A 23,457-nucleotide genomic window follows, 5' to 3' on the forward strand; every position below is an offset into this window, starting at 1 on the left:
GATGGACTGAGTAGATTGTGGATTGTAGTTAAGTTTGCTGTTTAATGTTCCAAAAGGGAAATATCCCTTTTTTAGTGTTCATAATGTGTCTGTTCAGAACATGGTGGTTTATGCTGGTTATTGCCATTTTTGTGTTATAGTCTATAATTAACACCATGACAAAGTTGGTGGGGAAAACTCAGTGCTATATTTACTGGGTGTTCCTATTGTCTAAATACAAGATAGTAATTTTTCTAATGAATAAACTTTATGATTGGACCCTTATAGTCAGGCATTTATGAATTTATTTATTTTTCCAGCAAATGCTTGCATGTATGTCAGTTCTTCTTGGTGAGCCTACACAATCATTTTAAACTCTTTAGATACAAAATATCTCTGTAACTACTGATTTTTGCACACAGCCTCAACATCTGGAGAAATCCGAGACTGAACAGACCTGCTGTGAAGAATATTAGTTTAGTTTGTTTGGACAGTCGCTGTTGGGTGAATTACAGTCTCAGCCTGACTTGCTTTCAGTTTTCAGTAAAATCCTCAAAATTGCCCTTTGTGCAAAATGTACAACTCTAAAGCAACAGGGGATAATATATATATTGTAAAAAGATATGTTTTGGTCTCACACAAGCTGTAGAAAGTGGCAATAATGACATTTCATGACATATTTGCTGAAGCACAAAGCATCATAAGATCTTAGCAGACAAAAGTTAAACTCTAACAGAGTCCAGACAGATGAAACAGAAAGAGCAGCGAGTAGAATCAGCGGTAATAGAAAGATTCAGACTTGTCCAAGAGATTGGAGGAGGAGTGTTGGAGAGATCATTTGGGGAGGAGACATCACCCAGGCGCCATGTAATAACTGATAACAGCAATAAAGCTGGAATTGAAGAGTCCCTATTGCCGCCTGAGGACTTGAAAGCAGGTTGAGGAGGATGATTGCAGCAGGCGCTGTGATGCTGTTTCTCCATGCCGGAGAGCCATGGGCTGCATGTTTATGGTGGGGGGCAGGGTTCTGCCTTTTCTGTGTGTGTGTGTGTGTGTGTGTGTGTGTGTGTGTGTGTGTGTGATCAAGGTCACTGTGACCTCAAAAAACACGGTTTTGGCCATAACGCAATAACAAATATAAACAATCATAAACAATCTTAACAAGTTTTTTTTCCCCACAATCTGTTTATTAACATTTTCAGAATTAGACACATAAGCGACAACAATACAAACAATACAGTAACCTTTGGACAATATAGTATTGACAAAGCAACAGTGCCAATGAAGACCAAACAAAGCAATACAAACCTAGGACGGGACAAGACCTAAACAATACAATAATGATATTAATAAAATAAATAAAAAGAAAGAAAGAGAAAAAAAAAAAAAAAAATCAAACAGCTAGTATTGGGGTAATTTTACTGTCCCCATGTCCCCAAACCAATTTTTGCAGGTTTCAGAAATGTAAACAGATGTGACAGGTGTCTGAACACAGAACAAGAAAACTGATGTTATCCAGGTGTTAAAAGGGTTAACCAAACCTATACTGTATGAGGTGACATATCAGACAACTACCACAAGTCTTTTTAGTTGCTATGATTTGTTTGATTGATTTGTTTGTTCTCCCTACCAATTAGGGTGTTAGATCAGAAAACACTGTTGATTTCAAAGGAAATCACAGACAGTATGTTTTGTTGTTTAAACTGGAGGACTTGTTGAGGACTTGAAAAATGTGTCTTGAACTAGAGAATACAACAAAAAGATTTTTTTTTTTTTTTTTTTTTTTCCACAATCTGTTTATTAACATTTTCAGAATTAAACACATAAGCGACAACAATACAAACAATACAGTAACCTTTGGACAGTATAGTATTGACAAAGCAACAGTGCCAGTGAAGACCAAACAAAGCAATACAAACCTAGGACGGGACAAGACCTAAACAATACAATAATGATATTAATAAAATAAATAAAAAGAAAGAAAGAGAGAGAAAAAAAAAAATCAAAATCAAAATAAAGTACTACAATGTTGGTCAGTTGCTGCTCGTTACTTCATGAGTAATGCAGGTGAGAATCCTGATTAGCCACTAAGAAGTCCCTTGGAAGTCCAGTTCTTGTACATATTTGAAAAAAGGGTCCCACATCTTATAAAATTTTCTCAGGGAACCATTCTTTATGCACCTGATTTTTTCCATATTGACACAATTAAGGATTTCTCTTATCCATACTATGTGTGATGGGGCTATTGAAGATTTCCACTTGAACAATATCAGTCGTCTGGCAAGAAGGGTGACAAAGGCTATAAAGGCTGCCTCAAGGGAGGAGAGTGGCACCGTGGACACACCAAATAGTGCAATCATAGCATTAGGTTTGATCAGTTTCCCAGTAACCTTGGACACTGATCTAAAGATTTCCTCCCAATAGGACTGCAAAGCAGAGCAGGACCAAAACATGTGAGCATGGCTCGCTGGAGCTTGGTGACACCTGTCACATGTCGGGTCCACATCTTTATAGATTCGTGACAGCCTAACCTTTGTGAGGTGGGTGCGATGTACAACTTTCCACTGGATCAGTCCATGTTTTGCACAGATAGATGATTTATGTACTTTGTCAAGGACATCCTCCCAGAGCTCCTCAGTAATTTCCTCTCCGAGATCTGCCTCCCAGAGTGATTTAATGGAATTTAAGGAAACCATACGTAAGGAATGAATCTGAACATAGATATGTGACATCATTCCTTTCAGAGCCGGTGCTGGTTTAAGGAATGTGTCCAATGGTGATTCAACAGGTAGACTGGGAAACTGGGGAAATCTGCTACTAACAAAACTGCGAATCTGGAGATACCTGAAGAAATGCTGTTTGGGAAGGGAGAATTTTTCAGATAACTGTTGAAAAGAAGCAAAACTGCTATCGATATACAAGTCTTTAAAAGATTTAATACCTAGGTCGGACCAAATTGTAAACGCACCATCTACCAGGGACGGAGGGAAAGCATAATTTGCCATTACTGGAGCTAATACTGAATAGGTCTGAAGGCCAAAATAGCGCCTGAACTGATTCCAGATTCTCAAAGATGTTTTAACTATTACATTTTTCGTGTAGCTTGAGGAAGAGCTCTTAATGGGAGAATGAACTAATGCTGACAGGGACACTGGATGACAGGAGTCAGCTTCCAATGCAAGCCAGGCAGGCATGGGATGGTGTGAGTCAAACTGCAGCCAGAATTGTATTATTCTAAGGTGGGCAGCCCAGTAATAAAATCTCAGGTTTGGCGGAGCCATTCCCCCAAGTGCCTTTGGTCTCTCAAGGAATTGCTTGCGTATCCTTGGGGTCCTTTTACTCCATATGAATTCTGAAATAATGGTGTCAATTCTCTGAAAAGAAGATTTGCGGGAGAAAAATGGGTACACATTGAAATAAATATAAAAACTTGGGGAGGACATTCATTTTAATTGAGTTAATGCGTGCAGTTAATGATAGATTAATCACTGACCAGCGGTCAAAGTCCTCTTGTACATGGTTCAAAAGGGGGATAAAATTGGCCTTATACAAGTCTTTAAATTTGTCAGTTACCTGAACCCCTAAATAAGTAAAGCCATCTTTTGCAATTTTAAATGGCAAATTTTGTAAAGGGAAGTCGTTTGCTGCTTTATTTAAAGGAAATAGTTCGCTTTTACTGAAGTTTAATTTATAGCCAGATATAACACCAAATGAGTCAAAAATAGAGAGAGCTGCAGGGACAGACATTGAGAGATTAGAAATATAAAGGAGGAGATCGTCTGCATAAAGAGAAACTCTCTGTTCTATCCCATTCCTGAAAATGCCTATTATGCGGGGGAGCGCGATAGCAAGAGGCTCAATGGCCAAAGCAAATAAAAGAGGGGTCAGGGGACAACCCTGTCGGGTTGAGCGATGGAGGGAGAAATATTCTGACTGGGTGTTATTTGTTCTCACTGAAGCTTGAGGGGAGGAATATAGTAGCTTCACCCATGAAGTAAATTTCCTACCGAGACCAAATTTCTCCAGAGTGTAGAAAAGATATCGCCACTCCACACGATCAAAAGCCTTATCAGCATCTAAGGAAATCACAGCTTCTGGCACCGAAGTTGCTGGAGCATAATAAATTGTATCGAAGAGTCGTCTCAAGTTGTAAAAAGAGTGGCGATTTTTAATGAATCCAGTCTGATCAGGGGAAATAATAGTCGGCAACACAGATTCCAAACGTAGGGCGAGCAATTTAGACAGCAACTTAAAATCAACATTAAGTAAACTAATTGGTCGGTAAGAGGAGCAGGAAAGAGGGTCTTTATTCTTTTTTAAAATGAGAGAGATAGAGGCTTGATTAAGTGTTGGGGGCAAATTAAGGGACTTAAATGAGTCATTATACATGTCTATTAAAAGAGGGATCAATTTGTGATGAAATTTTTTATAAAATTCTACCGGATAGCCATCTGGCCCGGGACATTTGCCACCTTGCATAGACGTAATAGCAGTAGAAAGTTCAGTGGCACTTATTGGTTTCTCCAACTGTTCAATCATATCAGGTTGTACCTGTGGGATCTCAAGTGTGGCAAAAAAGCTATCAAAGTCCTCTATGTTAGAACTGGATTCGGACGTGTACAGTGAAACATAGTACTTTTTAAATTCCTTGTTTATTCTTTCAGGGTCTATAGTGATATCTGAGGATGTTTGGATTTGGGGAATCTGATGGGAAGAAGTGGTCTGACGTAGTTGATGAGCAAGCAATCTGCCAGCTTTGTCACCGTGTTCATAATAGTTACTTCTAGACTTAAGGGTTAATTCAACAGCATGGTCTGCAGTCAATGTATTAAATTGAGATTGTAGAGAGAGGCGTTCTTTGTACACGTCTGGAGTTGGTGAGGTTGCATATAGACTGTCCAACTGAGCGATACGGTTTGTTAGTTCAGATAGTTTTTCCCGTCTTTGTTTTTTCTCATGACTGGTAAAAGAGATTATTTGCCCTCTAATGTAGGCTTTTAAAGTTTCCCACAATATAGATGCAGAGGTTTCAGGGGTCTTATTTATACTCAAAAACATATCAATTTGGTCTGAGATCATATTTACGAAATTTTCATCAGAAAGTAAACGCACATTAAGACGCCATGGGGTTTGTGGCTGGACGGAACCTCTAAACCGGATACTCAAACTGACAGGAGAGTGGTCAGAAATTACTGTAGCCCCATATGAAGATGAACTAACGGAGGGGAGAATTCTGTTATCGACTAAAAAGTAGTCTATTCGAGTAAATGTGTGGTGCACATTTGAAAAAAAGGAATACACTTTACCGGTGGGATTAAAAAATCGCCAAGGATCTGAAACAGCAAACTCCCTCATGAAGGCATTAATCGTCTTAGCAGATTTTGATGGTGTAGTGTTCTTTGTGGAAGAGCGATCCAGCTCTGGACTGAGCCAACAATTAAAGTCACCTCCGAAAATGAGAAGGTGTGAGGACAAGTCTGGAAGATTAGAAAAGAGCTGCTTGAAAAAATCTGCATTATCCCAGTTGGGGGCATAAACATTCACTAATAAAACCGGGGTATCGTATATCTTGCCAGTAATAATCAAATACCTGCCATTAGGATCAGAGACCACCTTAGAACATGTGAAAGAGATTGATTTGTGCAACAAAATTGCAACCCCTCTAGACTTAGTGTGGAATGAAGAATAATAAGCATAATCTTAACAAGTTTTACACAAATGTGTAATAGGATAAAATGATGACATGATAACATTTTTTTAAACATAATTATTTCACATTTTGTTAGTTATAAAAACAGTGAACAACGTAGAACAAGAAGGCACATGAAGAAACAATTCTATTAATAAAAATAATGAAAATAAATGGAATGAAATTAAATTAACTGAAGAGAAAAAAGGGATAAATAAATAAATAATAAAAATAATAATAATTAAAAAAAAATAAATGAACTAAGAGGCTGCATGTAGGAATATTTACATTATAACAGTGTATGTACCACAACAAACATGGCTGAAAAAAAATACACACACACACACACACACACACACACACACACACACATACATTTACCTAAAAGTTCAAATAATACATCAAGATAAAATGAAAAGATAAATAAATCTTCAGTTTAGCTCATCATTCCAGCCATCTACTTCAATATCATTTTTCTCAAGAAAATTACAGAAGACCTTCCAGATTTTCCAAAACTTGTCAAGGTTTTTTTGTATGTGTAGCTTTTTTTTCTAAAGCAAAGTAAAAGGACATCCCTGTCAACCACTGTGAAGTTAACGCAAGGTTTTTCTTTTTTCCATGAACAGGCTATGCATCTTTTAGCTTACAGAAAACAAATATTAAGTAAGGATTTTTCATTCTTGGAGGTCACAAAATCATCTGGGTAAATGATTCACTAAACATAACTGTAGTTTGAGAGGAACTTCCTTTTCAATGATTTGGCTGGTCAGGTTCAACACTTTTTTCCAGAAAGAGACTACCAAAGGGCATTCCCACATGCAATGGAATAAGGATCCTTACATTTACAAGTATCTGGATATTTGGGTTGAAAAGGTGCAGCTTTCTTAGGGTTATGTACTGTCTGCTTATCCATTTGTATTGCAATAACTTTGAATTTGTATTCACACTCTGAGTTTGAGCTATAAAACAAGCTCCGGACCATTCTTCCTCTGTGAAATTTTCTTGCAGATCTTATCATGCTTGTAATATGTTTTGTGACGACTATTTGGATTTACTTAGAAACAAATCATATAAAAAAAAAGCACCTGCCCCTTGGAGTCTGAAAATCTCGTCGTAAAGTCTTCAAGGGTAGACAGTGGGGGAAGTTTCAAATTATTACACTGCCTGGCCAGTATAAAGCTTCTCAGTTGAAGATATTTAAAGAAATGTTGTGATGGTATTCTATATGTGGCTTTCTTTAAAAGACACAAAAGTAAGATTGTCTTTAAAGAGGTCAGATATTTTAGTTACACCTTGAGATGCCCAAGTTTTAAACCCGGTGTGAAAATGAAATGGAAGCATGATCTGAAATTATAATGCTATCATACCAGCATCGTGAGACTGGTCAGGATGTCTCCCTCTCCAAATGTCAATTAAATTAAATTATTTACTATACTGTAGCAGCTCCTTTCTTGTCTGATTATGAGAAGTATCATTCCAAGTTGATCTGTCCATTTCAGGCTGGAGAGCACAATTAAAGTCCCTGCCTATGACAAAACTGCCAGATAAAGCAGCCAATGATAAAAACAGGTGTCTATAAAAGGAGGGGCTATCTTCATTGGGCCCATATAGATTAACCAGATTTAATCGGGCTGAGAGGATTTCACACTGGATAATGAGGTATCTGCCAAATCGATCTTCATCAACACTGTTGAGATGAAAAGGCACAAAATTGTGTATGAACATAATTGAGTATTTGCCCCGCGTGAGTGTGAACAAAGAGAAGCTGAGAATACTGGACCAGGCCACCTCCTCCTCACTCTGATTACATCTTCAGGGGTAAAGTGGGTCTCGTGGATAAAAACTATTTTGGCTTTTAATTGTCTGATCCTACATGACCTCTTTTAGCTTGACAGCTTTAGGCTTTTAGTGTAGCTTTGTTTAAACCTCTTATATTCCAAGATGTGAACTGAAGTTCGGATGACATATTGTAATGATAATGAGACTGACTGCAGTAGATTTGACATGACTGGAATCTAAAGATAAAACATAATGAGAAAATAAAGTGAAAAATATGTGCCTTAAAACACTATAAACATAAGTGAGTGTAAATCCCAAACTAAAAAAAATACAGCCATCCCTCCCCTTGTACAAACATCCAAACTATGGAGCCTAACTGGTCCGCCCGTGTCCACAGCACAGCGAGGAACAGAATGCCCAACAATCGTAAACAAAGCCCCACATGAAATATCTATAAATATAATGTGTCACTTTTGTAGCAACCAAGCAGCTATTTTGCACGAGTTAAACAGTCCTTAAATTCGCCCTCCATGAGGCCAGAGAGCATAGTTCAGTGCCTTAAACATATCAGCCACGCAGTCAGGTCTAAGGTTGTCTCTCTTGCCACAGTCCCCGAAGTGCCATCCTTCAACTCACACACAAAGTCCTTCGATGCTGTTGCGGTATCAAAAGTGTGTCGCCTCCCCTCAACAGTCACCAGAAGTTTAGCAGGATGAATTATCCCATATCACAGAGTCAGGATGGAGAGGGAAGCCAGTTCTTTCTTCACCAAGTCGAAAACTTTCCTCCGCCTGGCCAGATCAGCAGAAACGTTGGGGAAAAATATGACTCTCTGGTTATCATAGAGTATTCCTCCCTTTCTCCTGGCAGCCATCATGACCCAAGACTTGTCCGCGTAGTTTAGGAACTTAATGATTACCGCTCTGTGACACATAGTGGAACGACCCCCAGCATCACCATTGGCTCCGCCAATTCTGTGTGCTCTCTATCAGCAGGGGTTGTGGAAAGTTATGTTCAGCAAGCATGTCAGGAATCCACCTTTCCAGAAAGGCACACATATCAGACCCTTCTTCCTTCTCTGGAAGACGACCAGGCGAACATTTGAGTGGCGGGCTCGGTTTTCCAAGTTGTCCAAGTTGTTAGAGACTAGCACTTCAATGGCCGCTTTCATGGTGTTGGTCTGTGTTTCCAGTGATGCTGCATCGTCTTGATTAGCGCTAATTCTGTCCTCCACTTCGACAGGTACAGACACGGCCTTCGGCTCACTCTTTATTCCCTCAATAGTGCTAAACAGGCTATCAAATCTCGATATGAAGTCCCCTTTCAAAGCGTTAATGGCGTTGAGGATTTGACTCGAGCTAGCCACCACATCTGAGACTTCATTGCTAGAGTTTGAATCACACGTAGTTTCTGCTTTAGACGATTTCTGAGCTTTTGCTGGTGGTTTCACAGGCATTTTGGCTGGTAGTTCCGTTGCAACACAAAATGTGAATGTTCACTAATCCTATACAGGCTGTTTGGTTAGTTTATTCTCTAAATTTTCACGCAAGGTCAGAAACACGTGTGTTCAGCACAGCGCCATAACCAGAAGTTGAAGGGGAGACATTTGGTGAGACACTGAATTGGTGACACTGATCTTGAAAATGTGCTGACCGCAGAGATCTGTGCTGCTGCGGGTATGATGTGTGTGAAGCATCCATATTTTATGATGTAAACTGTAACTGCCACTTGGAGACATGCAGCCACGAGGCGGTAATTCTTGTTAGACGCCAGTGATGTGTCTCCAGGGACAACATGGTTAGTTGGTTGGTCAGTCCACCACTTTGGTCCAGACAGAAATGTCTCAGTACATATATGATGGATTGCCATGAAATTTTAAAGAGACTCATCGTTCCTAAACACTATTGGATGGATTGCCAGGAAATTTGATGCAAACACTCCTTAGGATGAATTGTAATGAATTTGATGAATAGTGATTTATATTGACCCCACTGCAAAACTAAATATATTTTCATCGTTCTGAAATATAGTTTGTGTTTAGTGCTGGCGAGCAAATGGTAAAAGTACTAAAACTAAGATGGCAAACATGGTTAAAAAATATAACTTGTAGATTCATCATGCTGGCATTTTCAATATATGCATGTTAGCGTATTTGTAAGATTGCAAAGCTGCTAGCGTGGTTGTAACCTCTCAGTCTTGTGTTCATCCTCCACAGAAACAGCTGGCCAGCCTGCTGACAGAGCTCGGCTGCAACAGCTCCGCTCTGCTTCTTTATGAGAAACTAGAGCTCTGGGAAGACGCTGTTATCTGCTACGCAAGGCTCGGACAACATGGCAAGGTATATTCTCACACACACACACACACACACACACACACACACACACACACACACACACACACACAGAATGACATACAGATCCAGGAAGAGTACTACTTTGATTCTTGTTGTACTTTATATATATTTTACAGATTTTTTCCCAAATTCTTTGCTTAAACTTTTGTAACATTTATAAGCTGCAAAAAACACTCTAGTTTACCTATAAACCTGATTTTTAGATTTATGTCAAAGTATCTCTGGAGTAAACCGAAGGTCATTGGACGTGCCTGGTTGAAGGTGTAATGATGGTGTTTTAACAGAGATGAGCTGCGACATATCAGAGGGTATGATGGAGAATTAATATTTGTTAGTTTTGACTGATGGTTGTGTGAGACATGAACCAGAGGGCACAAACTAAATTTCTAAGTGCAGGGGGCAGATACTGTCAGATTTGATGGATTCTGTTGCTTTCTCAGCTGTTTGTTGTACAGTTCAGAGAGGCATCTCTGCTGAATACCAATGATTCAGGCTGCTGACTTTCATCACCCTTGTTAATGAGTTTTTCTGTTTGAGGTTGAGAGATGCTGCATACCAGCAAATGCAAGCAAAAGAGAAGAGAAGATCAAGAAAAGCTTTACAGTGCAGAAAAGTTTAAAAAGAAAAGGCACCCGTGTTTTGAGGGGTTAAAGTCCCTGCATTTGTGCATGAAGGGCTGTTTACTGTTTTTGACCTCATCAGCTCTCAGTCCAATTTGAGTGCCGTGGGGTGTGAAGGAGGAATTCTAAAAAGGTTTTTAACGTTAGTATTCATGAAGAAAATGAATTTAGTCAGTGGCCCAAAAGTGTTCCCCACAAAAAAAAACAGAACACCTACAGGAAGAGTACAAAACTGGCATTCTCCACAGGTGATCAAAGACTTTATGTCCCCTGTACACTTTTTTGTTTTAAAGATTATTTTTTTATGGGGCGCCACTCTATATTCTGAGCCAACAGGCACCCCCGCTGCACACTTTTTTAGATAAGATAATCCTTTATTAGTCCCACAACGGGAAATTTGCATTATTACAGCAGCAAAGGCATATCAAAGAAAGGTATGTACAAGATAAATGAAGCAAAAATACATTATATGTTACTGCAAGTCATATGTCAATGAATAGCCCAGGCTGTTATTTGCTTTAATCACTAAACTCAACAGGCTTATATTTGGGACAGGCGTCTATAGGGGACAGGTTTTTTAATTCCTTTCACACAAGACTTGCTCAGCAAAGATGGTAATACAATTAAATTATTTATTTATCCATCATGGGAAAAAGATAGTGAGCAACAAAAGAAGAAATGACCCATAGTTCAGCAAGACATTTAAAAAGTACAAGAAAATTACCTGAAAATTTCATAACACAGTCTTACATCTACTAATCTTTTTTTGGGGTCTTTCTTTTTTACTATGTGGCTATTATTGTCTTCTTTGGTGGTCATGGTTTCAGTAAAATGAACTGAATGATTGAATTATAGAGAATCTTACCAATGTATGCATGATCTAAGCAGCTAACTAACATTATCTCCAGCAGGCAGCCAATAACTCGGTTTTATACACCCAAAATGAGCTGCATGAACCAGACTGAGCCTCTAATTGAGACAGGCTTTTATTTGTCAAAATGTGTCACTACACCGGGCTAGTAAAAGGGACTGGCTGTTTATTTGGGACTTGGCTTTTATTTGAAGTGTTATGGTATTTACACCAATTGCACACAAATATTTGCACGTTCTGACAAATTACATGTTGTGATAATAAAATTGTATTTTGTGATACAGACATTGCACAGGGTTAAGTTTATTTTCAACAATATTTAGCATATTCCTGCACACACTGTACAGCTCTTTGACTTTAAAACAGGTTTGTTGTACATTTCTTATAGTATTCCTTTTCATATTTTAATGTTAAGTGTTAGAATATTTCCATTCTCTTGCACTAAAGCAAAAAAAGTAAATTCCTTGTCATAATCCCTCCAATTTATTCTGATACTGCTGCATCATTAACACTGCTCCACACTTCTTTTTTTTTGTTTTTTTTCTTCTTCCCCTTCTTTGGCCCTCCCTATCCTCTTCCACGTGCTCAGGCTGAGGAAATCGTCCGTCGTGAGTTGGAGAAGAAGGAGACGCCCAGTCTCTACTGCCTCCTGGGAGACATACTGAGGGACCATCAGTACTATGACCGGGCATGGGAGCTTTCAGGCCGACGTAGCGCCAGAGCCATGCGCTCCAAAGCTCTGCTGCACCTCCACAACAAGGAGTTCCAGCAGTGTGTGGACTGCTTCGAGGAGTCAGTCAAAATCAACACTATGCAGGTACAAACAAAGAGTCATCTGCTCAGGACGCATGAAGTGACAACTTATGTGCAAGTTAGTAAAAGTAGCAATTAGTTTCATAGTTGTTTCTCTCAAAAGCAATTGAGTAACAATACCAGTTACTGCATGTAAAAGTAATTAGTTACAAGGCAAAATAACATTTGTGTTTCTCCTAAATATTAGTTTCAATTCTCTTAGGCCATTAAAAGTGAAGCAAATTGGTGTGACTTCTTTCAAAAACATGGGAGGAATGCAATGAGAAACTTTCACCACATGGTCCAAAATTTTGCAAAAAGAGTTACCTGAAATTACCTGAAAATAAGCAAAAAAATAATAAAAAAAAAAAACATACTGGAAAAGGTATGCAATATATAAATATTTCTTATTATTATTATTTGTTTTGTACATTTTCTTAAATACAGTTTCCTGGACATTTTCTATTAATCTTTCATTCTTTTTAAAATATTCCTAAGTAGCTTTTTTGACCTTTTTCTAACGTCTTTGTGGTGCATCTCATGCCAAATTAGTCATTGTCTTTTACCCCATGTTTTCAATGGAAATCAAACCAAAGTCAAATAACCTGCGAAAAACATCAGAATCTAGCACAAAAAAACATACATGGATTCACTTGTAATGTGTGTGTGTGTGTGTGTGTGTGTGTGTGTGTGCGTGCGTGTGCGTCTGCGTGTGTGTGTGTGTGTGTGTGTGTGTGTGTGTGTGTGTGTGTGTGTGTGTGTGTGTGTGGACAGCTCGGCGTATGGTTTTCCCTCGGTTGTGCCTACTTTGCCCTGGAGGGCTATGAGGGAGCTGCCAAGGCTTTCAAGAAGTGTGTGGGACTGGAGCCAGATGTAAGTACCTACACACACGCTAAATGTCACCAACCACATCAAAATGTGGAAAAGTACAAGTTTGTGCATGGAAGAAATAACCATCCCACAAATCTCTCACTTTAACACTCCTCCTTCATTCACTGTCCCTGTCCAGAACACAAACACACTGAACACACACACACACACACACACACACACACACACACACACACACACACACACACACACACAACACAGCAGAATACGCAACACTAATACCCTTTGCAAACCCGTCACAGTTTGACTGCTTCTGTGCATACTTGTGGGGATACTTGAGGACTGCATTTTCTTCTGTATGTTCCATATTATTATTTATTGTTATTCTCTACAACTCTTTCCTACTGTCTCTCCACTTTGTGTTGTCTTTGCCTGCTCTTGTCAGAATGCAGAAGCCTGGAACAACCTCTCCACAGCCTACATTCGCCTCCAAAAGAAGTGAGTATGAATGTGGAGTGTGTTGGAATAGAGTAGCATGTGTTGAGGTGTTTGCATCTGTTGTAGGTGTGTCATACAGGTCATAGGATTGAGTTTTGTGTCAGATGAGTTTTGCGCTCCACAGCAGAGAACCATCAATATGCATAGCAAACTTCAAGAAATTGCTCCAATAGTTTTTCATAGAAGTTGTTGAAAATTTGACCTGATTGTGACATCACAGAAAAGGTCAGGCGGTCAACAAAGCCCTCAAGGTGTCCTGCACATACAGTGCCCAGCATAAATGAGTACACCCCCTTAGAAAATTAAGATTTGTATCCATTGCTCTGTGTCTATGAGTACAATTTGCTGTATTTTGACAAAACTGAGTGTTATTAGACATCTATTGTATCAGCGTAAAACTGTGGTCACCATCAACATCATTAGAATAAGAAAATAATACATTTAACTCAACTGAGGTGTTGCAAAAATGATTAAACCCTACAACAAATCCTGCTAAATCAGTATTTTGTATTGATTTTAAAAAACAGCACCAACCCTTCAAGACATTGAATGAACAAGTTGATGACATACTGCTTCATCTATCTTCATCATCATTTTTGGAGAATGAGTTCTTTCAGGTCCTGGATGCTGGATGGAGAATGAGGCTCAACTTGTCTTTTCAGAACTCCCCACAAGTGCTCTATTGGGTTGAGGTCTGGTGACATGTTTGGCCACTGAATCACTTTCAGCCTGTTCTTCCTCAGAAATTAAACAGTGACCTTAGCTGTGTGTTTTGGGCCGTTATCATGTAGGAGGAGTGCCCGGCGACCCAGTGCACGGAGTGGCGGTAGCAGCTTCGCCGTTAGTATTTTGCAGTAGATTTGTGAATTAATGATACCATCGATAAAATGCCACTGCCACCACCCTGCTGTACTGTGGGTACCATGCATTCTTCTTGTACTCGCCCTCTCCACGCCATACAGTTTGGAACCCATCAGTGCCAAAAAAAATGTATCTACGTCTCGTCACTCCAAAGCATAGAGTCCCAGTAGTCCACGTCTTTGTCAACATGGGCTCTGGCAAATGCTAGACAGGCTTTTTTTGTGCATGGGCTTCAGCAGTGGTTTCCTTCGTGGACGACACCCGTGCATGCCACTCCTCTGTAGTGTGTGTCGTATTGTGTCACAGAAAACACTCACCCCCATTTAACTCTCTAGTGCTTTGGCTAAATGTGATGAACATGCATGCTGATTTTCTTAACTCTTCTCATCACAAGACACTTGTGTCGAGGTGTTAACTTCTGTGGACAGCCTGGACATTTCAGCAAGCTTCCCACAAGTCCATCCTTTCTGACTGTCTGATCACTTTTGCAATTGTATTCTGAGTTATTAGCAATGCTTTACTAATTTTCTTGTAACCATGGCCTTTTCTGTGTAAAGAAATGATCTTCTTTTTCAAGTCTTGTGACATCCTCTTCCATGTGGTGCCATGTTTGTCAGCATTTAGTGAGAGTGGATTCTCTATCTTAAATAGCACCCTTAATTGTCAGTTACCTGGTGGTCAGCTTTCCAGTGGTTGATTTGACTCATCTGTAGGTGAATTCCTGTTAATTAGAATTTTAATAGGTTTTATTCCTATAACATCATTGGGGTGTACTCATTTTTGCACCATGGTCTTAAGTAATTTTGTTAGAAAAGTTCCAGTTTGTTTTTTGTTGCTAAGTAATCTCATTTAAAACCAGTAAACCAGATTTGTGCGCACATTTTAGTGTATAGGATCCCATAGAAGGCATTTATTCTTAGGAGAGATAGGTGCTTTTTTTGAAAAATCTTTTAGGGTGTACTCATTTATGCTGAGCACTGTATATATATATATATATATATATATATATATATATATATATATATATATATATATATATATATATATATTTATTTATTTATTTGTGGCAGCCTGCCACAATTAAAACATGTGTTGCCACAAATTTTTGTGTTTCAGAGGCTGGGTCTTTCATTAGGGAGCGCTGTTAGGAGATTTATACCATTTGCTTATTCATTTCACCACACTGAAACTTAACTGTTCATTCTGCTGGCTCTAAAGGTTTGCCTTCACTCACAGCAGCTGCTTCTCTCCTCTCATCCATCAATCTGATCTGATCAGCTCTGAATGGATGGAAGGATCTGTTATCCAGCCCATTACAGTGCCGCGTTCATGGACACCCCTAACACCCTCCTAATTTTGTAGGAAATGCTGGCCCTAAGGGGCCGTTTAGATGGCAATGGTTCTTGCATGAATGTTAAACTTTTGTTTCAAAATATTAAAATTGAGCTCTCTGTCACCATTTAAACTGGCAATGCAAAAAAAAATGATCAAGGGTCAAAGTGATGCTCTTCTAGCCTGAGTTTTTTATGGTGTGGCTGTGGAAAGACGTGCACAGACATGGCACTGTGAGAGTAGAGAGGAGGAAAATGAATCCTGACTGTCTCTGAGCGTTTGTTTACATCAGACTCGTGCTTTCAGGCCTGAAATTGAAAAGCAAAGCAAGAAAGCCTCTATTAATACCTGGTTAGCACCACTGCCAATTCAGCAGAAGCACTATTTAACTTTTAGTGTGTGTGTGCGTGTGTGTGTGTGTACTCTATCAACCATTCTTTCACTAAATGAATGTTACAGTAACAGTTGTTAATGGATTTGGCAGACTGTTGCTTTAGTGTTTATTCACTGCTAACTTTTTGGCTCTCCTCCTGTCTCCCTCGTTGCTAGAGACACAGCATTTCGTACCCTGAAGGAAGCCCTGAAGTGTAACTATGAACACTGGCAGATCTGGGAGAACTTCATCATCGTGTGCATTGACATCGGGGAGTTTGCTGAAACCATCAAGGCCTACCATCGCCTGATGGACCTTCGGGAAAACTACAAGGACGTCCAGGTAAAGACCTGCACTTAACCCTTTGGACCTGCTTCAAAATCCCACACGCTTGTGTCACTCCGTGCACAAAATGTGCTTTTTAAACTCAAGCTTTAAAAAATAATGGACATTGATATTATTTAGTATTTTTTTAATCAACATCAGTCCTACTCATGAATATCAAATATTTATTAATTTTCAGATATTAACCCTGTATATGCCAGGTTTTTGTTGTGATACAACTATGTTTTTAGATGAAAAAACCAAACACAAAAATTGAATTATTTTCAATATACTACATGCAAAGATTTATTCTTTTTTGATGATCACAGCCTGTGATATGTCAGTGAATTGCAGCAACATTGATTGTGACAGTGTACTCAGTGGAAACAGCATGTAATTTCTCCATATTACAAATATGGCAAAAATGACAGCTGGAAAATAGTAAAAATGATCAATTCCAAGGCAAAAGCCCAGAATGACACCCAGAAATAATACTATGCACATTTTTATGTGTTGATGGCTGTGGGATCAAAAATTGCAGTTTGAATGGGTTTCAATGGAGCATTTTTTGCACTTAACAGTCTGAATGTAACAATTTTATTTCCACAGTGTATTTTAGACTTATTGTAGGAGCTGAGCTGGAAATTCACAGATTAAACAAAAATACACAAGCTTGCCCAAATGTATACCATACGCATGAACACAGCCGGAATTTCAAAAAATGAAGCATGTAAAATGCGCCTAACAGTCCCTAAGGGTTAATATCATCTTAGGTGTCATAATTCTGCACTCCCTGACATTATGCATTGTGGGGAATTCATGTGTAATACAACTGTTGTTCTGAAAAGGCTGTCATAGCAAATCACATCTGCAGTTTTTTCTTCCAACCAAACAGCAGTTAATGTTCTGATTCTGATTTTACTCCACTTTCAACAAATTGTACTTGTTCTTTTGGAAGAACAAGTACAATGAAGAAAGGGAGGGAAGTGCCAGAGCGTTTTTGTCTTCATGACAGTTGAGGTTAAATCACTTCGTAGTAAGGTCAGCTTTGATGTTTTTAACCTGGACTCTATTTTCCCTTTTTTTGTGTCCAAGTGACTTATGGGAGCAATCTTTTTTAAAAGGTTCTACAACACTTGGAAAAGAGGGGTGAGGGAGGGGTACTCTAACTTGCTAGATGCCACTGAATCTTACACAGTGATCCTACAAGCATATCTCAGCAATCGCACATCCACCAACACACTCTCAAAATGAGCCATCACATCATCATAAACAAACCAAACAGTAGGCTCTAATGTTTCAGTATGATTAAATTTCTACCAGATCCTTTTTTATTTTATTTTATTTTATTTTATTTTATTTTAAGTTTTGTAGTTTGGAGCACTCTGAGTCAAAAAGCATCTTTTGGTTTTGGGAAAAATGCCCAAACCACCTCAAATTCATGTTTCAAATGATTTTACAAGTTTTTTCTTCTTGGCCTGTTTTTGTTTGCCTTATTTTTGGCCACTTTTAACCCAGCGTGTTCATATATGCTGTTCGTGTCGCCATCAGTCACATCAATTAGGCGGCAAGATGTAAAAGTTGAAAAGGTTAGCAGCAGCCCAGTGATCCAAGTACAACAATCAGTAAATGGAATTTGGCTTTGCTCCGTTCCCCTTCTCCTCTTTGTTTTTAAAACTGCATTCAGGACAAAAATGCACGATATTACACATGAACTCAGACTGCTGGAAGTACATATGGTTGGTTTTGGATTTGGCAAAAAATGTATTTCAAAGACTGATGTACTTAACCTATGGCTTCAGTACAAGGCCTGCCGCCATAACTACTTTAGTTTGATTATATATTTTCTCAGAAATAATAATAATAACATGCTAAATGTATGTAATTGTCATTTGAGATAATTTTGTGCCAGTGAGATATATATGTATGTGCGTGTGTGTGTGTATACAGTATGTATATATATATATATATATATATATATATATATATATATATATATACATACATGTGTGTGTATGCAAACTCTCTGGGAAGCTTTGGCGTCTCACAGTGGGGATCACACCATCAATCACACTGACCAATGCTGCAACTTGATCAACTTCATCACTCAGTCACGGAATTTCATTGTTTATAGGGCTGGCTACACATGCTGCTTTCCAGCCAAAAAATACAAACTCTTATGATTAAAAAAAGACGCCTAAAAAGATCATAACTTGCATTGCAAGTTTTTAGAAAAGCTTCTGTGAAATCAGGCATTTCAGGCTGCAACAATCACAAAAACAGCTCACGAAATCCTGGAGGGACTGTCAAATGTCTTTCTGTACCCAAGAACACTGTGGTACAATTATACCAACTATTCCACTGTTGGATATTTTTTACCAAATCAAAGTGTTTATTTATAGCAAACTGTTGTTTTTTTGTCTTTGTAGTGCAGATTTAATGAAATAAACCACTGTCCCCTCTCCCCTGCCTGTCTCCATCAAAACTTATCCACGAAATGTCACATAAAAATAATCTCTTTACTTCAAATGACAATTCCATTTTTACCCTTCTATTTTTACTATCCAACACCCTCAATAAATAGCACTGACACTTAGACTCTCTAAACTGCATCATAAGATCTCATAAGATATTTTTAGAAGCAGCATTTCTACCTTATTTTATATTTACTTCCCTGTGGGTTTTTTTTTTAGCCCGGGGCCTGATCAGGAGAGCTGGAGGAGTAGTGGAGATAATGGCAGGGACCACCATGAAACCCTCTGTATGGAATGTGTAGACTGAGGGCTGGTGACAGAAATGCTTTGACTAGCTGATAGATTTCAAAGGAGCTGAGGGTCACACGGCTCAGCTTTATGCCTCATGGGGTAAAATGGGATACACACGAACCTTACAGTGTCACACACACACATACACACACACACCTATTCACACACGCACGTTACACAGAATCCCTTGAGAAAAAAAGTGATTTTTTTCCCCCTCCTTTTCCATTGTTGTAATCTGAAAGTAAACTTCAAAATGAGCTCCAGAGAAACTTCTGGCGAGTCTCTTGTATTATTCTCCCCCTTTTTTCTCGACAGAGAAGTTATTACCTGTCCATTTAATTTCATACTTTAACTGGATTCAGCAGGAATCAGAACAAGCCATCCATTCATTTTTCACCATAATGTCACTTTGCACCACAGTGATGGACAGCAGAGGGGGATTCAAGCTCTATTTATGGATTTAGTTTTACTCTCATCACAGGAAATGTCACATCAAATAGACTGACACTGCAGGCACTCCAGGAGATATTACAATGTGTGTGTTTCTCTTTGCACTAGTGGAAAGATAATATAATTTTGAAGTTGCAAAGTCCTGCATTGAACACATTTTCCCTCCTTTTTGTAGCCTATGCAATAACTTTTTTTGGAAGATTTCAGTGCTCATGTTGATCCAGGACCATCTTCATCATGTTGATCCTGGATCATTTGTTAATGTTGATTTATTGCACGTCTGTCCGTCCTGGAAGAGGGATCCCTCCTCAGCTCCTCTTCCTGAGGTTTCTACCACCACCCTGTATGCTTCAAGCCCTCTGATGCAAACTGTGTTTTGTGATAATGGGCTTTAGAAATAAATAAAAATCGAATCAAATTGATACCAGGACCATCACCTCCCTGTTGATCCTGGATCATTTGTAAATGTTGATCCAGGACCATCATCACCATGTTTATCTTTACTGACTACATTACTAATAAATATCAACATTACAATTTCAGTTCTGGATGATTTACAGTGGTAAACACAAGTGCAGTTTAATACTAAAGTAAAGACTCATCAAGCAGCTACTTGGTCCAAAATACTGTGGTCATTTCAAAAATGAAGATCAATCTGCCTCAAGAAATAAGGCTGAAAATGATGGTTGTTGTCGTGTTTTGTAGATGCATTTTTAATGAATGATCAGGGTCAGTGCTAACTGTGATGATGAACACAGTATGTTTACTATGACGACTTCACAATAAAGGCCGATCTCTTTGATTGAGGTGAAATCAGAAATATGACATGAATAGTTTCAGCTCATAGGGAGCAGTGGGAGTTTTCTGCCCGGTGTTTGTTGACTTTCAGCACAAGCGTATCATTAGTAGATAGCTGTGGTAGATTGACATAATTGCCATAATGCAGGGGGCCATGATAGTGATAATTATGTTGTCATGATTGCAAGTGTTTATTAAAAATAAGACCACATTTCCCATAAAGCCAGGTACTTTCCATCCTGCCGCTCCTTCATCAGTTTCTTTGGCAGAGCTGAGCAATCTGCTTGAATTGACAGTAATTAAAGGGTTGCATGCAGAGTTTAAACCCAAGCTACAGTAAAACATCACATTTTATGACACTGACACAACCTGAATGATTCATCTTTAAAAACGTTTCTGACGTTTGCATCCTTTGTTTTTTTCCACTGACAGATTCTACAAATCCTGGTTCGAGCAGTTGTTGAGAACCTGACGGACAGGCAGGGCGAGCAGTCAATGACTCTGCGCTCCAAAATGAAGGAACTCCTGGGCCGGGTCACTTCCCGCCACAGCAGTGACTCTGAGATCTGGCAGCAGTACGCTCTGCTGTACGGAAACGGCCACAGCAACGACCCTGAGGACAACGAAAAGGTTGGTGCCAATAATGATGATAATAATATTTCAAATATTTTGACCTGCGATGACTGAAATAAGTAGGTAAGATGAAATAATAAAAATCCCAGGGCAAAAAGACAGTGAAAAAGTTTAATATCAAAATAAGCAAAAGCCGTGACTGACTTCAGTGCAGCCTCCTAACACAGTGTCTGTGTCATTGTTTGGGTTTTCAGGCTCTGCAGTTCTTGTCCAAAGCTCATCGTTGTAAAGTTCAGGCCAGTGGCTGGGAGAAAGAACCTGCTCTCTTCAAGGAGGTGATCAAAAGAGCCGTCAACATGGGAGAAGGTGAGAGGCCCATCAAGCTGTACACACAACCTCCATCCACACACACACACACACACACACACACACACACACACACCTGTGTGTTGTTTTATTCCAGCTAACCAGTGTGCATAACCTGTGATTCCCTGCAGCTCAGTCTCCCTTTTACCATGACTAAGGGGCTGTTTACACGGCAACATTTCTTACATGAAACATTTGTTGCAGTTTAGCCTTTCATTCACATGACAACTGCCTTTTGGGGTCCTGAAAACACAAACTTTTGAAACCAGGTTACAGAGTGAACATTTTTGGAAAACACCACCCCATCTGTTGCCGTAAGATGCACGGATCCTGTGAGAACGGTGATGTCACAGCCACACTTCACGCATGTGTGTTGTGATCCTCTATGGTTTGTCTTAACAAAGTTACACTTTGTAACTACTGGTCTGGCATGCATACTGCAGCGTTTTTTGTGTTTTTGTGGGCGCACACTCTACCCTGTGAGCTAGAGGCTGCCCCTTAAGAATAGTTTCTGACTGAAGAGTGGTAACTTCAGTCTGATACAGAGGGAGGAGACAGTGATCACAACAGGATTAGCAGGAAGTTCCACTTACTAACTTGTATTGCTGAGCAAAATGATGCCATGATGTGCTGTAGACTCGACAAGTTGGAATCTAAAATTGATTTGGCAAAAAATCATTAATGAATTGTCTTACCACCGTAATTTGTTGAAAATTAAGGATTTTTAGTCATTATAACAGGGTTTCCCACACGTTCATTTTTCTGTGGTGGCCCATTACAATTAAAACATCAGCTGTAACATATTGATTTAAAATTTTGGGGGCTGGGCCGTTCATTAGGAGAACTATTGGAATATATATTGTTCAATTATTGCTTGCAACATGCAGCACAGGGCGTGCCCTGGGCACAGACAGAGCAGCAGAACGCCACGCACAGTGAAAGTGAAACTTAAGGTGTTCATTGCGCTGGGTCGAAAAGTTTGCTTTAACTAAGCTCCTTCTCTCATTCATTGATCAGCTCTGATCAGATCGACAGATTGACTCAAAGTCCACAAACTGTTGTTGCGGAAAAAAACAAACAAGTTTCACCTGCACTGAGTTCATGGACCCACTGAAATGCCCATCAGGGAGATTATAGTTCTGTGGGAAACACCACAGTTTATTGTACATACTCACGATCCAGGTTTTTTTAGATGGAACTTTTCCACTAACCCAGGGAAAAATGTTGACTTCGTTTTCACCAGAGGAACCAAGCACTAAATTCAGTTACTCTAGCAAACATTTCTTTTTTTGATGTGTGCAAACATTGTGTCTCAAACAGATTTATCACATTTCAACCCATTATCATGCAAAGTTACCAAACTTATTCCTTAAATGTTAGAATGGGAGGAGGGTATGGATGTTGCTATATAATAATTCTTATTTAGGTTTTTTAGTGCTGTTTTTGTGGACTAAATGCCATTTCCAGCTCGAAGACGGGGACAGAGACACATACGAACAACCAGACAGGGCATTAATCCATCAAATTCAATGTCATTTTCTTACCATAGCGAGAGAGTATATTCTGCCAAATGGAGACAATCTTAGGACAAAACCATAAGGTATGACCTGGAGTACTTTTACTCAGTAACTTTTAAAAATCCTAAAAGTGGTGTTCATTTGTGAAGATCTTGTTGCTGAACCAAAAGTGTAAGGATCATAAATTTTTATTTGCCACAGAGTTTATTTTGATGAATAATCCAATGGAAAAATCCAATCTGCTTTTTGACGAGGGAATCGGGGTGAAGCTAACTTCAGTGTTGACCGACAGAAAAATGTCATTTTTGCTGCACTCTTTATGCCACCGCAGAGTTTAAGTGCACAGTGATAAGTGTCTCCTCAACCTCCGTCCTGCACTACACATTCCACTCAGATCCACTGAGCCATCAAGGGTGTGGGTGCTGCATCCACACACACTCCAAAGGAAAGAAAGCGAAGGACAGATAATGCAGAGCTGGAGGGAAGAGCCCTCATAAATCACAGCAGGTTGACCTTTTCAGTCCCCACTAACGCAGGGACAGAGACAGACTCAGGCTGAGCTGGCAGGGAGGAGATAGGGAGTGCAGCAGGAGACAGGAAACACCTAGTTTTCCTTCATCGTGGGAGAGACCTGTCACACGTGCAGATGAGGGGAGTATCACTGCAGCAGTGTGACCTGCACTGGC

The 23,457-nt window shown here is 39.3% G+C and overlaps 1 protein-coding gene across 1 annotated transcript in view; it reads left to right on the plus strand.

Annotated features, from left to right (window-relative positions):
* The window catches only part of ttc27 (tetratricopeptide repeat domain 27), an 89,208-nt gene that overhangs the window by 59,208 nt on the left and 6,543 nt on the right, over positions 1 to 23,457 (plus strand). The window contains exons 12-18 of the mRNA XM_042502086.2: positions 9,663 to 9,785; positions 11,881 to 12,108; positions 12,858 to 12,956; positions 13,360 to 13,412; positions 16,155 to 16,320; positions 20,748 to 20,945; positions 21,143 to 21,254. Of these exons, the coding sequence (XP_042358020.2) occupies positions 9,663 to 9,785; positions 11,881 to 12,108; positions 12,858 to 12,956; positions 13,360 to 13,412; positions 16,155 to 16,320; positions 20,748 to 20,945; positions 21,143 to 21,254 (979 nt within the window). The remainder of the gene's footprint in view (positions 1 to 9,662; positions 9,786 to 11,880; positions 12,109 to 12,857; positions 12,957 to 13,359; positions 13,413 to 16,154; positions 16,321 to 20,747; positions 20,946 to 21,142; positions 21,255 to 23,457) is intronic.

The sequence above is a fragment of the Plectropomus leopardus genome, chromosome 13, assembly GCF_026936395.1.
Source record: "Plectropomus leopardus strain MGB_pleo_1.0 chromosome 13, ASM2693639v1, whole genome shotgun sequence".
NCBI lineage: Eukaryota > Metazoa > Chordata > Actinopteri > Perciformes > Serranidae > Plectropomus > Plectropomus leopardus.